Source organism: Neophocaena asiaeorientalis, unplaced genomic scaffold (genome assembly GCF_003031525.2).
Source record: "Neophocaena asiaeorientalis asiaeorientalis breed wild unplaced genomic scaffold, Neophocaena_asiaeorientalis_V1.1 scaffold37, whole genome shotgun sequence".
NCBI classification, from domain to species: Eukaryota; Metazoa; Chordata; class Mammalia; order Artiodactyla; family Phocoenidae; genus Neophocaena; species Neophocaena asiaeorientalis.
The window spans coordinates 3,265,141-3,281,544 of NW_020174269.1; the positions used below are offsets into that span (position 1 = coordinate 3,265,141).

The 16,404-nt window shown below is 37.8% G+C and overlaps 1 protein-coding gene across 1 annotated transcript in view; it reads left to right on the forward strand.

Annotated features, from left to right (window-relative positions):
- ATG10 (autophagy related 10) overlaps positions 1–16,404 on the forward strand; it is a 145,127-nt gene that overhangs the window by 115,686 nt on the left and 13,037 nt on the right. The window contains exon 4 of the mRNA XM_024755710.1: positions 14,864–15,002. Within this exon, the coding sequence (XP_024611478.1) occupies positions 14,864–15,002 (139 nt within the window). The remainder of the gene's footprint in view (positions 1–14,863; positions 15,003–16,404) is intronic.

The window sequence follows — 16,404 nt, forward strand, 5'->3', positions numbered from 1 at the left end:
AGCATCGACATATATACACTACCGAATGTGAAATAGTTAGCAAGTGGGAAGCAGCAGCATAGCACAGGGAGATAGGCTCAGTGCCTTGTGATGACCTGGAGGGGTGAGATAGGGAGAATGGGAGGGAGGCTCAAGAGGGAGGGCATGTGGGGACATGTGTATGCATATGGCTGATTCGCTTTGTTGTACAGCAGAAACTAACACAGTGCTGTGAAGCAATTATATTCCAATAAAGATCTATTAAAAAATTAAAAATATATATATATAGTTTAAGTTCTGTACTTCAGTCCTCTACAATCTGACTTCAGACTAACAATTCTATCATATATTAAATCTCTCATACAACTATGTTCCAAACAAACAGGGTGACTTGCTAAACTGACCATGAGTTTCATTTTCTTGTACCTTAGATCTTGCCACCTTTTTTTCTGCCTGGAATAACCTATGCCTTATTTCTACCAGTTGGAATCATCCATTATTCAAGCTAAATGACACCTTTTAAGCTGAGACTTCCTGCATCCTTGTAGGATCCAGTTAGGATTGAGGTCTTCATTTGTAATCCCATAAACACTGTTTACTTCTTATGCAGGCATTATAACAGTTTGATGTGTGTTATAGTCACTTGTGGAAATGACTCGTGGGTTTATCTGTCATGTTTTTATTTTTGAATCTACTCAGTATACTGTTTTAGGTATACTAGATGCTCAGTTAATGTTTATTGAATGAATAAAAGTTTGTGATTGTGGACCTCAATAATTAGGATTATTGCTTTGGATTTCTGAAGTATATGAGCTTGAGAGGCAGATATGGAAATTATAAATGTGTTAATTTAATGAAATCACCTTTTTAAAAGGACTGAGACTTTTCTAAATAATCATACTTTAAAATATTTGCCTCTGAGTTGGGTTTTGATTTTCCCAGGGGAGTTTTTGAAGGTGTAAAGTTCTAATATTTTAAATGGGAATTTTAAAACTGTTCACCATGGGTGGACCATGGTAAAGAGAGAGCTCCAAGAATGTCAGTGAATAAAAATACTCACATAGCTAAAAAGTTTTCTAGGAACTATAACTGCCGTTCCAAAATAAGCCCAGTTCACAGAGACTTGAACATACAAATATAATAATTGCGAAATTTTATTGTTAAAGAGATTTGGTCAAACATTAGGCTGATATGGTTAGTCATTGAAGATGTTCTAGGACAGAGGAATTTTAAGCCAAAATTTAATAAGTTAAATTTAATAACACCCTATGTTCTAATGGTGAAGGGAGACTATTCTTGCACAGGGATGGATTAGACAAAGATTCAGATGTAAAATAGAGCTGATGAGTGCAATGGTGGTTATAGAACAGAGGGGTGATGTATTCCTTCTGGGTGTATGGGTTGTGATCTCCTTTTGAATATTGATAAGTGTCTCATCAGATCCCTCAGGCAGTTCTTAAATATTTCAGCCACGTGCATAGTCTCTGTTTTCTTTCTGTCTCTCCTTTATCTTTTTGTATAAAAGTTTTGGGGACTAGATTTTGGTGACAATATAATTGGAGAATAGAAGCATAAAGCTTGTTTGTGTTGTTATTTTGTTTAGTCTTACTCTAGCTTTCACTTTTTATTGATGCTATTGGCTTTTTATCATAATTTGTCTTGTCTCTCTTCTTTCTTCCTTTGTCCCCCTTCCTCTTCCTATTTCTTTTCTCTCTTCCCCCCTTTACCCCATTCTCTTTTTCTCCAATGTTTCTTTTTTTTTTTGCGGAAAGCGGGCCTCTCACTGTTGTGGCCTCTCCCATTGCGGAGCACAGGCTCCGGACGCGTAGTCTCAGCGGCCACGGCTCACGGGCCCAGCCGCTCCGCGGCATGTGGGATCTTCCTGGACCGGGGCACGAACCTGTGTCCCCTGCATCGGCAGGCAGACTCTCAACCACTGAGCCACCAGGGAAGCCCCTAATCTAGTTTTTGCTCAGGAATTTATTTAGTGCCTTTTGTTCAAGGAGGTCAACACACTTCTATCTATATTATTTTGTTTATGCTCAAGACAAATCTAAAATCAAACAAAGGCAGAAGGTACCAAAAACCTACATTCCTACAGTTCTTGAGCTACAGTGTGTTTTGGAATTCAGATTTGGGGGATTTTAGAATAGTAGTATAATTAGGTAAAAGTAGATTCTGTATTATGTTACATTCCCAGCGTTGTGTGAATGAAGTCGATCTCCAATGGTGAATTCTCTGGCTGATCCATGGGGAGGTGGTAGAGTGGTCTGGTCTGGAGAAGCCTTTTCTGGACCCTCAGATTTCATCATGTTGGGTGTAAGGCTGGGTTTGACCCTTTGTTATTTATTGCTGTAAGTGATTTTCTGTTCACTTTCTTGCAAGAATTGCTTGAGTTAAAAGTTGAAATTCGTGACACAACTTTAAATACATTTTTTTAAAAAAAGTGAAGTTCATTTATCGAGGAACTGAAATCATTAATTATGTTGTAGCTCCTCACCTTTTTTATGATACACGTATTGCTGTGGGTATAGTGCTCTAAAACATCTGCTCAGTAGTCCGTTACAGCGGTACAAGAATGCTTTTACATGAAGGCAATAAAGTAGCAGATGCTTCTTAATGACAACTTCCCAGTTCATTTAGGAAACAAGTCAGTTCTGGATTTGGTTTTTCCTCCACGTGTGGCACCTGTGCAGGCAAACGATTCTAAAGAGGTTAGAACTGACAAATCAAGTCCCTCTATGTAATTTTTAGGGTGCTCCAAGTTAGTCTAAAAGCCTTATCTAACAGCACTTTAATGACATTAGCATTTTCCTTGCTATGCAAATAATTCTCTACCATTGTAAGTAACCAGGAAAATACATTAATTCAGTATTACCAGCTTACGCTTCTTTTATTTTATTGTTTGGAAACTTCTGTTGCATCCTGATTTATCGTTAGCATTACAAATAGAAAAAGTGGTTGAATGCCTATGCTTGGTAACAGGGAGAATGGGGGTCCAGCATTTGGAAGTCACATTCCTTCCAGGAGCAATTTCTGTTACCTCAGAGACAGATCGTGAGGCTCTGGTCATGTCCACATGCCACTTTGCACCATCCTTGTCCTTAGCAGGTTTGGCCTTCTCCTCAGTACAGTAGGCAGTCAGTCCCCTGGGTGTGTTCTGAAGGGTGCCAGGGAAGCCACCGCTGCTGCCCCTCTTCCCCCATGTCTGGTTCTCCTGTACAGTAACTGCGTGGTCAGTGATTCATTTCAAAGGAAACTTCTTTTCAAAGGAAAAGACTCTTGGTAAGATGCACATTTCTAGCCTGTAACATTTACTGTAAATGAGTTTTTCAAGTCCCTTTCCTCTGAAAATCAGAAGGGCTGAATTTGGAAGTCTTGTGCTGAAAGAGGAAGACAAGGGCGTGAAAAGCTGGGTATAGGAGATGCTAAGGATCAATTTTTTCTTCTTCATAATTTTTTAACAATGGTCTGGGTCAACAGCATAGTCTTTAAAGTGGATACGTGCACCCAGGGGGCTTGCAGAACAATCCATTGAGATGTGGGAAATAATATTAGAGCTACTTTTATACTTTGTTTATTTTTTTAAATGAAGCTTTACTAATATTTAAACATGGACTCACACTGGGTCTTCACGCAGTTCATTTGTCAGAAGACCAGGAGTCCTATATGTTACTCAAGGCATCCGAAAGGGAATGGGGAGCCAGGTGCTAGGAAGGGGCCAACATTGCTGGTTTACTCCTACAGGCTTTTGTTATGTATCACAACTTATTGTGCCCTGGATTTAGTGGGATGATCTCATCCAGTTTTAGTTAACACAACTCCTACTTGACAGACTAGGGACTTTAAAGATCCCTGCCAAGAAACTTTAATGAACAACAACAAAAACAAAATGGCAGAATGTAAAAACGACGATATAATCCGATCTTTCAAAAAAAAATTCTCTCTCCAAATTTGAAGTTAAAACTTCTTGAGATAGGATTTATATTTACTGTTATTAATGATGACCCTCAACCTGGGTGTATGTTGTGCCTAATGATGACATGAAGCTCTCTGTGTTGATTGGCAACTCACTGAAAAGCATCTAGAGCATGAAGACAAACCTCTTAGGACTTGGAGAAATGACTGAAATGTGTGTGTCATGATTTACTAGGCACAGCCAGTGATATATGTCTTCCACGTGGGTCATCTTTTTTAGCTGTTGCAACCATTAAAATCACCTACCAAAAAAATGGAGAAAAAACTGAAGCCAGACTTTTGAAATGCCATGTCATAATTAAGATTTAAAGCAGAACAAACAAAAAATTCTGTAGCGTATTCAGTCAAATTGCTGTCATCAAAATATTACTGGCAAAAAAAGTGTCTGTACAATTACTAAATAACTGTTTTTCAATAACACTTTATTTACTGTGTTGATTTACACATTTGGAACCCAGGGCTCTTTGTCTATGTGCAGATTAGAACAAGATTCTTTATGAAGAGGAAGGAAGTCACATCTGGTTCTTCGGAGTCCGTTTTGAATTAAGGCTGTGCCCCTGTGCTGGAGAGAGAGGCAGGACTGCCGGGCAGGCAGGATCTGGGCATTTGGTGTCTGGGTGTATGGTCATCCAGGACTGTGACCAGGGCTGGGTGCTCAGCAGCACGGGCTCTGAAGCCAGGAGCCCAGTGAAACGCTGGCAACTCTGTGCTCATTTGCATGTGATTTACATGTGTGACCGTTTAGGTGCTAACTTTTGCAATGGGTACTTTAAAATCAACATTTCTGCAACTTTATTCAGCCACAGCCACTGCCCCATAAAGCTGAGGGCAAAATGGGCAAGATGCCCAAAGAGGAGATGAGGGCAAGGGGCCAGTGAAGGTCCTGTGGTGCTCAGAGCAAAGAGCAGAGCGGGACGCCTACTTCTATCAGTGCCCAGATCATCACCTAACTAAAATAATCACTGGGAAAATATTTTTCCCTCATCTTTGTCTTATCCATGAAGGTTTTCAACTTTAATCTTTTAAAATGTACATAGTATATTACACAGAAATACATGTTCATAACTGATCAGAAGGTAAATATACACACATTAAAGATGAATGCTTAAATTTTTTGATTCCAGGAATCACAATCAAAAAAGTTGAGAGACCCCTGATTTATAGGACGGAAATGATAACAGAGAGTTTATGCTCATTCCATTCACTTATTTCATTGAACAAATATTGATTGAATGCCTACTATTTGCCAGGTACTGTTCAAGATGCTTGGGATACCTTAGTGAATAAGATAGGCAAAAACCATGCCCTCGGGGCACTCACGTCCTAAGGGATGTGTGTGTGCCATAGCGTAGCCTTTCCCTGACCCCAGACCAGATGAGGCCCCAAGATACATTCTTATATTTTTATAGCACTTGCGACACTATAATCAAAGAATTGTTTATGGAACGATTTGGTTTTTCCTGCACTCTCCCTCTGGTTATAAGCTCTCTGAGAGCAAAGACTGTGTCTGTTCTATTTCACCACTAACTCTCCAGTGGTGGCACCATGCCTAGCGTATCGTAGACGCTCATTAATGGTTAGTGAAAGAATATTTGCTCTGTCTGCACACACTGTGTACATGTGTACACATGTATGTGAGTTGGCTCAAAGCTGAGAAAGAAAGGCGTGGGGCATTCTCAAGCAGAAACTATTGCTGAGGGCAGGATGTGTAGTGACAGAATGAAGTGTGCAAGGAGAATTTTTAGTGTCTGCAAGAAGAGCTTGTTAGGAAGAAGCTTGGGTGATTAGAGGTGTTCCTAAAAATCTATCTGGGTGGATGATATGGTCATTGGACTAAAAAATAAACCTTGCGGAATGGGGATTAGGATATTAAAAGGGTCAATCCTATATAAAACTGGTTTATATTTGAAAGAGCTGAAACAAAAAAGGTAAAAACCACACACAAAAAATTTATAGATGTGGAAAAATTATGTATACTCTGGGACTCTGTTCATTTTCTCTAGTAGCACTTATTGTGATGATAATTTTAATGATTTGTGTGATTGTTTATCATATCTCTTCCCTTTAGGGCACAATGTCTGCTGTTGGTCTCCCCTCTGTTCCCAGATCCTAAGACAGAGTCTAGAACAAGGGTTGGCAAACTGTGGCCAGCTTCCTATTTTTGTACAGCTCACAAGCTGAGAACGGTTTTTGCATTTTTATATGGTTGAGAAAGAATAGTGTTTCATGACACACTAAAATTATATGAAATTTAAATTTTAGTGTCCATAAATAACATTTTATTGGAACAAAGCCACAGTCATTAATTTACATATTGTCTAGGCTGCTTTTGTGCTACAGTGGCAAAGTTGAGTGGTTTTGACAGAGACACATGGTTCACAAAGCTTAAAAAATTTACTACCTGACCCTTTAAGAAAATGTTTGCGGACCCTTGATGTAGGATATAGAAAATACCCTATAACATTTGATGAATGAATAAATAAACTGATCAGTATACCTACTATGTGTCGGATAGTTTTATAGTTTATCTTGTTTAATACACTTTAAACAAGGAGAAAGTGCCGTCATTTAACAAATAAGGAAACTCAGGCTCAGAGGGATTAAGTGGTCTGCTCATCCAGAGAGTGCAGAGTCAGAAACTGAGCCCAGGTCTAAGTACAAATTCCATGCCCTTTTCCACATTTGACTATACTATGCTTCTCTAATATCTAGATGTTTTTATCTGAGATTTGAATATACACTTCCACTCCAGTAGAAAGATGAGAACGTTCACTGTGCTCTCATTGCTGCTGCAATAGTATTGTTTAACCACCCCCCAGCCCCTATCTTTGTCCTGGCACAAGCACGAGGTATGCACTTGTGGAAATTTTTAAGGGGTTCTCCTAGTAAAAGAGCCAACAAGCAAACAAATGAAGCCTATTCACATCCACGTAATCCAGAGACAGTTTTGAGGAAAGGGAAGGAACTCAGGCTCACTTGTAGAACAGTTCACAGCTGATTCCTAGACACATACCGAGACAGCCCCTCCTGAAATTACTAGTGCTTGCCTTTTGGTCTGTTTATCGAGACCTTATCAGTTTCACTCTTTGGCAATGAAAGTTACTCATTTCTGGATTTGAGTGTAGACGTTTATTCATATGCTGAAGGAATTTGCAGTTTATTCATCAAGACAATTAAAAATCTCACGTGTTTAAATTAGGGTAGTGCCATCTCTTACCTTAGAAAATTACTTCAGCCAAACTTCAGCCTGTTGGATTCAATTATCATCATTCTTTGAAGGCTTAGAATTTATCATCCCTTCAGGAAATCTAATGAAACATTCTAAGATAGAAAAAAATAGAAAAGGGGGAAAGTTCACCAAATGGAGACACAGGTCCTTTAATAAGGTTCTTCTTACTACTTATAAAAATACAATAAAAGGAAATTAAGGAAGGCCTTAAGACGGACTCATAGGAGTGGGCACACTATGGTCTATGGACCATAGCTTGTTTTTGTAAATAAAATTTCACTGGAGTATGGCCACCTCTATTTGTGTTTGTCCCAGAACTATTGAGTTCAAAAGCAGAAGTTTGGGAGTGGAGCCCGAGAGTCAAATGTTTAACATCCCCTACTCCCCCAAATCCCATCATCTGTGCAGAGTGAAGGAATCCTGGGCCTGGAGCCTGGGGGCTTAAATTTGTGCTCTGGCTTAGTTTCTTACTTGCTGGGTGACCATGGGCCTTCCTCTGGAGCAGAGGAGCAAATGGCATAACGTACACAAATGTCCTTAGAAAAACTGTGAACTGTTGTAACTGAGGCTGGTCTTTCTTATGTAGCATGCAAAGGGTAACTCTGAATAGAAACACATTTGACTGATTCTGAAGCTCAGAATACTAGGTAAAAGTCTTTCCCTTTTCCTTTACTCAGTCATGATTTACATAAGTAATCTCTTGTTTTCATATCCCTTATCCTGCTAATTCTTTTGCATTTAACTTCTCAGAAATCTTAAAAAGTAGATGAGAAGAACCTGAGTTTTCCTTTAAAAAGTGCTTCTGAGTCCTTATTTTTTTCTAAGAAAATGATACTTTTTATATATTGTTCTGATGTAAGGACTGATCATCATGGACATATGTTAGGTACCTCTAACCATTATTACTATTCCCTTCTGCCGGGGAACCTGTGTTCTCTGGCACGGAATCTCAGAGGCAGCCTTTTCTGCAGTCCGCCTTGCGCTCAGCTTAGTTGCTAGCTGCCCAACTCTGGGTTCAAGCTGTCTTGCTGTCTCCCGCACAGTCCTAAAGGAAACATGGCCTTCGAAGCACAATGGAGCCAGCAGTAAACATCCAGAAAACTGCCAGATGTGCTTTGGCAGGTTTCTGTGTCCCCTCCCTACTGCCTTGCCCTTGAGCATGCCAGGCTGCATCGGATTTAATCCCACACAGGAGACAGATTCTTTCTCTCAGTGAGAACCCACATTGGCCATGCGGATGCTAATTCGCTCCCCTCTGATGGAACTTGGAGAGCAAAGAATGGCACCCCTTTCTTTCCAAAAAAAAATCAGGAGTAGTGATAGTGTTACTGGGAAAGGGGGAGGCTCACTGAGATGCTATCCTTGGGACCATCTTGGTACCAGTGTCACCCCAGATGCTGTCAGACACACGCCTGCCTGGTGTTGAACTCTCTCTTGCGTACTGGATGCAACATTTACAGTTGCTAAAAGAATGCCATCACTTGCAAAGTTCTTGTGACAATCACGCACTCAAAAGCCACAGAGATCATGAAAAAAAGAGTCATTCTAGGAGTAAAAATAGTGAAAAAACCACCCCACTGTAAAATAATGAGCACGTGAAACAAAACAAAACAAAAAGGGCCTGCTTACTTAGAGTCCCACATAGGTAGGTTATTTTTATAATTCATTTAAAATGTTTTAATAATTAAAATTCTTCCTTTCTTAAGGAATTAATTTTTCAACGATTTGTCCAAAGGCTTTGTCAGTCTTTATCACTTCTGAAAATATTAAAAGGATGTTGGCTCAGGAAAATCAAGCGAAGTTTGTTACACAGTCCATCTTTCCATTAGATGGAAAGATTAGATGGTTATGTGTCCACTCATGGATGCAGCTAAAGACTGTCCTGAACCAGTACTGTCCCTCTGTCACTCTTTGGCTTCTTTGCTACGATTCTGGCCTGTAACTGTTAGGTTTGAATTAAGAACCTGATTGGTGGAAGATAAACAAATAGAATCTCTTTCCCTCAAGGGACATTATGAATAAATCTCATTGCTTATGTTTGCTCAGTAATAGTAATAGAGATTTCTAGTCATAGAAAAAAGTTTTTCTTCCTCCAATTACTTTTCCCTGTAGGCTAAATAGAGATATGGATCTCATTTCCTAAGCACAGTACACTATTTGGATTTGCTTTCAATAAAATATCTATGAAGTGTCTTTAGCATGATCACTATTTAATGAGATTTAGTTGTAAAGCTTAATTCATATCAGATTTTCTAAATGAGAGATCACTGTCAACTTATTGTTAATTGAATTCAATAAAATCAAGGTTTCTATAATTAATGTGAACTACTTAACCTTTTAGCTCTTTGAATGCATGTAACTTTCTAAACACAGGTATCTTCTCATTTAATGAAATAGCAACATTGTGAGGAAAATAAATGTACATGTGACTCCTTTTTCTATTAACTCTTAATATCAAATTAAATATATCCAAATCCTCTTTAAAACATAATAAAAGAAAAGTAATAAAATATTAACAAACGTACTAAAAATGTTAATAGTAATCTGATGGTGTCTAGAACATCAGTCCAAATTAAGTATATAACAGTTAAGAAAGGGCATTCTCCAGTACAAATAACAGTGGTTTCAGGATCAGTAGATGTGGGTCAGAGGCCTGCCTCTGCCTCTAATTATCTGGGTGACTTTGGGTAAACCACTAACCTTTTTGGGCCTTCTTGTTTGGATCAGCAAGGTGAGTGTTGGGCGAGATGGAATGATTGAAGTTCCTTTCACTATTAGAGTTCTGTGATTCTGTATCCTGTAACATGGGAGCAGAAACTTTTGTTACCTTAAAAAAAATTTATGAGAATTAAAAATATTCAAAAAATTAGATTGAAAGGTATAAAGAACCTGCAGACCCATCAATCAACCCCAACAATCATCATTCCGTGGCCAACCGTGCCCCTTCCACATCTCCATCCACTGACACCTCTCCTGTGTTATTGTAAGGCTAATTCCAGACATCAGCCTCTCTTTATCAATGTAATCCCTCTGCCATCTGTACTGTTAGCCCTGAGGTCTTAGATATTGTATTTTGTTTTTAACGAATCTCAAATTGTCTAGCTATTTTTTCCTTTTCGTTTTTTAATTGAAATTTTAAGATAAATACAGATTCACGGCAGTAATAAGAAATAATCAGAAAGATCCCACGTACCCTTAACCCAGTTTACCCCAGTGGTAACATCTTGCAAAATTATAGTGTAATATCACAACCAGCGTATCGGCATAGATACAATCCACTGATCTTATTCAGATTCCCCATTTTATTTATACTGATCTATATGTGTGTGTGTGTGTGTGTGTGTGTTTGGCTGTATACAACTTTATCACGTGTAGGTTCATGTATCTACCACTGTAGTCAAGATATAGAACAATTCCATCATCATGGACTCTTCATGTTATTTTGTAACCATACCCACCTCCTTCTGCCCATCCCCTCAACACTAATCTGTTCTCTGTTCTTCATTTCTAAAATTTTGTCATCTTAAAATGTTATATAAATGGAATCATACAGTCTGTAACCTTTTCAGATTGGCTTTTATCACTCCATAATTACCGGGAGATTCACTCAGGTGATTGTGTGTATCAACGATTTGCTCTTTTCATTGCCGAGCAGTGTGGGATGATGTACCACAATTTGTTTAACCATGACCTGCTGAGGGACATCTGAACTGTCTCAAGTTTTTGGCTATTCTGAATAAAACTACTATGAACATTTGTGTACAGGTTTTTCATTTCTCTGGGATAAATGCCCAAGAGTGTAATTGGTGGACTGTATGGTAATTACATGTTTAGTTTTATAAGAAACTGCCATATGGTTTTCCAGAGCGACTGTACCCTTTTATACTCCAAGCAGCAATGTATGAATGATCTAGTTTCTTTGCATCTTCACCAACATTTGAAGATGTCACTGTTTTTTATTTTAGCTATTCTGATAGATGTGTAGTGATAACTCATTGTAGTTTTAATTTGCATTTCCCTGATGGCTAATGATATCGAATTATTTTTTATATGCCTGTTTGCCATTTGTATATCATCTTTGGTGATCTTTTGCATTTTTACTCCTCCATTTACTTCTTTTCAGAATTTTGGGTCAGGGTAGGCTTGCTGGTAAATCACCTATGATGTTTGTTATAATATACTTAAATGGGAGGAACCAGATCTGCAACTGCTGCAGAAAATATTGCTTACCAGTGTTCTCAGCTCTGTGTTAGAGTCTCTGGGAACACAAAGATGAATAAGACAAGAACCTTGGTCTTTAAGTTCTAAAACCATCTGGCACTTTGGGAAAGGGAAGCAGAAAGTATGTAGAAGTCCGAGATTTCCAAATTGCATGACTTCACAGGATGATATTTGCATGGGCATCATGAAGGTGACCACGAATGATGGAAAGATCCTAGCAGAAACAGGCCAAGAATTCAGTTCATTTAATATGAGTTAAGGATGCAAAAATGTCTTTGCCTGTAGGCGGCTGCTCAGAGCAAGGGGCTGGGTTGACATAGCAGCACTCGCAATTAGAGGACAGGTACTCCGGCCTTCAAATCCTACAAAGGTACTCAGCTGCCAGTGAGAACAGTGACTGGAGTGAAACTTCTGATAGCTCTTGAAGAAGCTTTTTCTGTCCCCTCTCTCTTATTCTGTGGGCCTCCAAACTGTTCCAGAGAATCTGAATCTATGTCTAATTGATCACCAGTTGCAAGAACCTGGGGTCAACCCCAGCACATACCTGAGTGCTTAATTTGAGTTTGGGTGAAGGACAGTCTTTCCGGGAATTTTATCCTCCCTAGCAGGACTGAGTCTCAGGCAGATTATTTCTGAAGTTTTGTGCAGAAATTAATGACCGAATTCAATATTTATTTACAAACTGGACAGTGATGGTCTAAGAAGAGAAATAGCTTAATAGAGAAGAATAGGGAATAAATACACACATACACACAAATCTAATTTATGGTAAAAGTGGCATTAAAAATCAATGGGAAAATGATGGTCTATTAGAAATCGTTTGGGAAATATTCTTACCTCACACCATACACAAAAACAAAATTCAGATGGATTAATGATCTAAATGTCAATTTAAAAACATGTATGTATGTGAGAGAGACAGAGTATGTGTGTGTAGAATAGAGGAGTTTAACATTTTTATATTTTTTAAGGATGAGGTGGGACATAGCAGGAGTCCTTCTAATGAAGATAGATAACTCAGAAGCTGCAAACAGAAAATGTACAGCTTTGACGACATGAAAGTAAAAAAAAAAATTTATGATAATATGTACAAGAAACAAAGTTAAAAAAAACTGAGTGAAAGTGTTTTATACACACACACATACATACCACACATATACTTGCACACCTTTGTTTTTCTATGGTGCAGAGATGTATATATTTCTAGTAATAAGTTATTATTTCTAATATACAAAGAGTTTGTATAATTCAATAAGAAAAAATGGAAATTAAATATCAGAAAACTAGGAAAGGAATAAGAACAGGCACACCAAAGAAGAATATAAATTACCAATAAATATATGAGTAGATGTTTACTTTCACTAGTAATCAAGGAACTAGAAACTAAAACAAAAATATGACATTTAAAAATTCATCAAATAGGCAAAAATTAAAAACAAATAGTATTCAGTATTTATGGGAATTGGGAAAGGGCATTCTTTTACATTTTTGCTGGTAATATAAATTGATACAGCCTTTTTCTGAGGACAAATTGGCAGAATCTATTGAAATTTGAAATGTACGTACTCCCTCATACATTAATGTCACCTTTAGGAATCTGCACCATAGAAAAACAGAGGTGTATAAAAATATATGTGCTAAGATATTCATGGCAGCATTAGTTGTAGCAGAAAATTATAATTAACCTAAAATATCTAGCAATATGGAAATGTTTAAAAAAACACACACAAAACTATGGCATAGTCATATATTGGAATGTAGTGAAGTCATTAAAAGAAGGAACAAAATCTGCAGCACTGACATGGCAGCACGTGCTAGTATGTTCATGAGTGAATAAATCAAATCAAGGAACATATGTATATATAGCATGACTTAATTGGGGATGCAGAGGTGGGAGGGTAGGTGGATGTATGTGTATAAACGTGTTTGCAGACCAAAAAATAAAAACGACTGGAAAAATACACAATGACCTTTTGAAAATTGTTACAAATCTGAGGTACTGAAGTGCTGGGATGAGGGGAGTTTCACTTTTTTTTTTTTTTAATGTACTTGTGCAGTGTTTGCAGTTATTTTTAATCACAATGATTTAATAACGTTACAAAAGAAAAGAAATTAAAAATGCTAAAGAACCCAATCTTTGACCAAAAAGAAAGAATTTTGGTTAGAAGAATTGCTTTAAAAGAAGACGTATTTATCTTTGCCTAATGAAAATTTAAATAAAAAAATAGACAAAACTCTTCCTTGCTATTGTATTAATTTTCTGTATCTGGAATATTTATTTTAGTGGTTTCTCTTTGGTTATTTAATTCATTGTGTTTAATTGATAGTGTTTACTGGAGTTTAGTGAAAAGCTATTTTGTAAATATCTTCAATTGTGATTTACCTAGTGTAATATCTCCCCCAGTGAATTGACTGTGAGTGGGGAATTAGTAAAGCAGATAACATCTGGAGAGTAGTATGTGGCTTTACTTATCTCTACAGGAAACCTTATTTCATATTGGTAAAGTTCGAAATCTTTCCTGTAGCTCTTCCCGATTGTTCATTGTTGTTACCGTTTTAATGAGAGGGAGAAATGAGCCAAACCAACCTGCTTCTTTCCTTCTACTAAATTAATGTCAAAGGAAATTCTTCAGCCCAAATAAATAAGTGAATGTGGATGGAATCAGATTCTGACTCAACATGTTCCAATTAATTGCTTCCAAACGTTAAGATACATTCTTAAGAAACCCCACACATATTAAAAAATCAACCAGTGGAGAATGATTAGGTGAGAAGTGAACTAGCTTAGAACCATCTTTGTTTAAAAAACCTCATTTAAGTTGACATTAATATTTACCATCTACTCTATTATAAATCAAGATTTATTGTAGAAATGTATCAAAGATAACACAATAATAAAGAAAACAGATTCATCTCAGGTTTTGAAATGTACCTAACAAATTCAGCCTCTTGCAAAATAGCTTTCTTATTCAAAATGGAACTGGGAATTGTTCAGCACACAGTGAATCACCTTTTGGCAAGTACAATAGAATCTTTAGGGACATTTCGCAGTATCTTGTTCAATTGTTAGGATGTTTTTAGCTTTCACAGGTAAGGAAGAAGGTAGCTTGTATAGTCATCATCTTGTTGCTAAAATTGTACAGTAAAGATTTTTCAGAGTGGCTGTTGCAATAGATCTTTTTACTTTTTTTTTTTTCTCTTCCTGTTTCTTTACCCAGAGCTGCTTTGTCTCTCAAAAACAATCTGGAATTACTTAATGCTGTTTTCTGGTTTTACTATTTACCCAGGACTCAAATGTTAAACATTAATGTGGGAAACTCCCTTTTCCTTACCTCATGGTCCTATATTTATTTAACTGTTATTTTGCAAGAAGAAAACCTCATCTTTCTCTCTCTGTGTTAAAGGACTTCTTTTTATTGACAGACACATTTAGTTTTTGTATTTGCTTTTTTTCAGGAGGCTTTAGAGCCACCCCTGGATGATTTTGAGGTGACGGAGACCACCACGGCAACTGAAGTGATTAAATATGAGTATCATGTCTTATATTCCTGCAGCTACCAAGTGCCTGTGCTTTACTTTAGGGCAAGCTTTTTAGGTAAGACCATGTTGGAAGCTAAATGTAAATTCATAGCATTTACATATAAGGCAGAAAGCAGATTTGGAAAATTATTCTTGAGAGAAAAAAATAGAGTTAAAAATAAGAAAACTGTGGGTGAGGTAAGGTTTTACCAGTAAATTTTCTCATGCTTTAGAAGGAGTATCAAGACTTCAGAGTGAATGATATCATCCCAGCCTTAAGTCTGATCTTCAGATTCTTGGCCTCCTGCCCAGCGTTGACTAAGCCCCCTGGCCCTTTTTCTTTTCTTTACTTTAAACAAGGAGGAACAACTTAAAGCTACAATGTTTATTTACTTCTAACTTTACAGTAAAAATTTCTTTCAATCTCAAGTGATCCCATTAACTCAAAAGTCCCCATGTCTCCTTCCCCAAGCACAAATTATTATTTCAGGAACTGTTTATCAATCCATTTAAGCTATATTTTAAAATAGCACTAACATTTCCTTCGGCCATCTATACATCTCCAATACCTCAGCTTCCTGCGATGCTGTTACTCAACTCATCCCCCTTGCCAAGAAGGTGGAACACCCTGTCTCCTCTGAGGCCTTGGCTAATAAAGCTTATTTAATGAGCAGCCGCGTGGAGCCCTCACCCTGCAGCGCAGCCGGGACTCCCCCCCTTCATGTCCTGCGACTTAACCGGGTCAACATCTTGAGGCCCGTCCACCCTGGGCTCAGAGACAACCCCAGCCCACCCCTACCCTATCTCTCCTTTTCTGTCTGGACTTATCAGCAGCATTTTGCATTTTGAACAGGCTCCTAACCTTTTCTGGATAGCTAAGACATCTGAATTTAGCCAGTGATATTTTATTTTTAATTAAAAAGTAGCTTAAGCTGCTTTGAATGTGTATTTGGTAGATTTAATCACTTGCTGCCTTATATTGTTTAATGGTCTCTGATTTTGCAGTGTTGGCGGTTTAACAAGCACTTAGGATTTAAAACACAAGAACAAATTCTCATAGACTCCCTGGTGAGAAGATTTTACTCTGAGGTGCAGCTCCTAAGAACTGACAATTTGGGGTAAATTTTCAACATGGAACATGGGGAGTTCAGGACACTGATAGTTCACCAATTCACAAACTCTTGCTGTAGATTTATCCGTATGATTATTACAGGCCTTTAAAACACTCACTTTATTGTAATTCTATTGGGTTTGGAGCCCAGAGGTTAAAGGAAGTTTCTTGTCAGTGAGCTGTGTTATACTAAAAAGTAGAAGGGGATACATATATTTACCAGAGGGAAGAAAAATGTCCTTCTAGGTTTTGGTTTGCAAGGGCTCTACCCAGTACCTTCTGGATTCAAAGCCCTGTCAAGGCTGCAGGTAGAGGAAATAGGACGCTACTTCTTCAATACTGTACTTTCATATAATTAGTATTCACC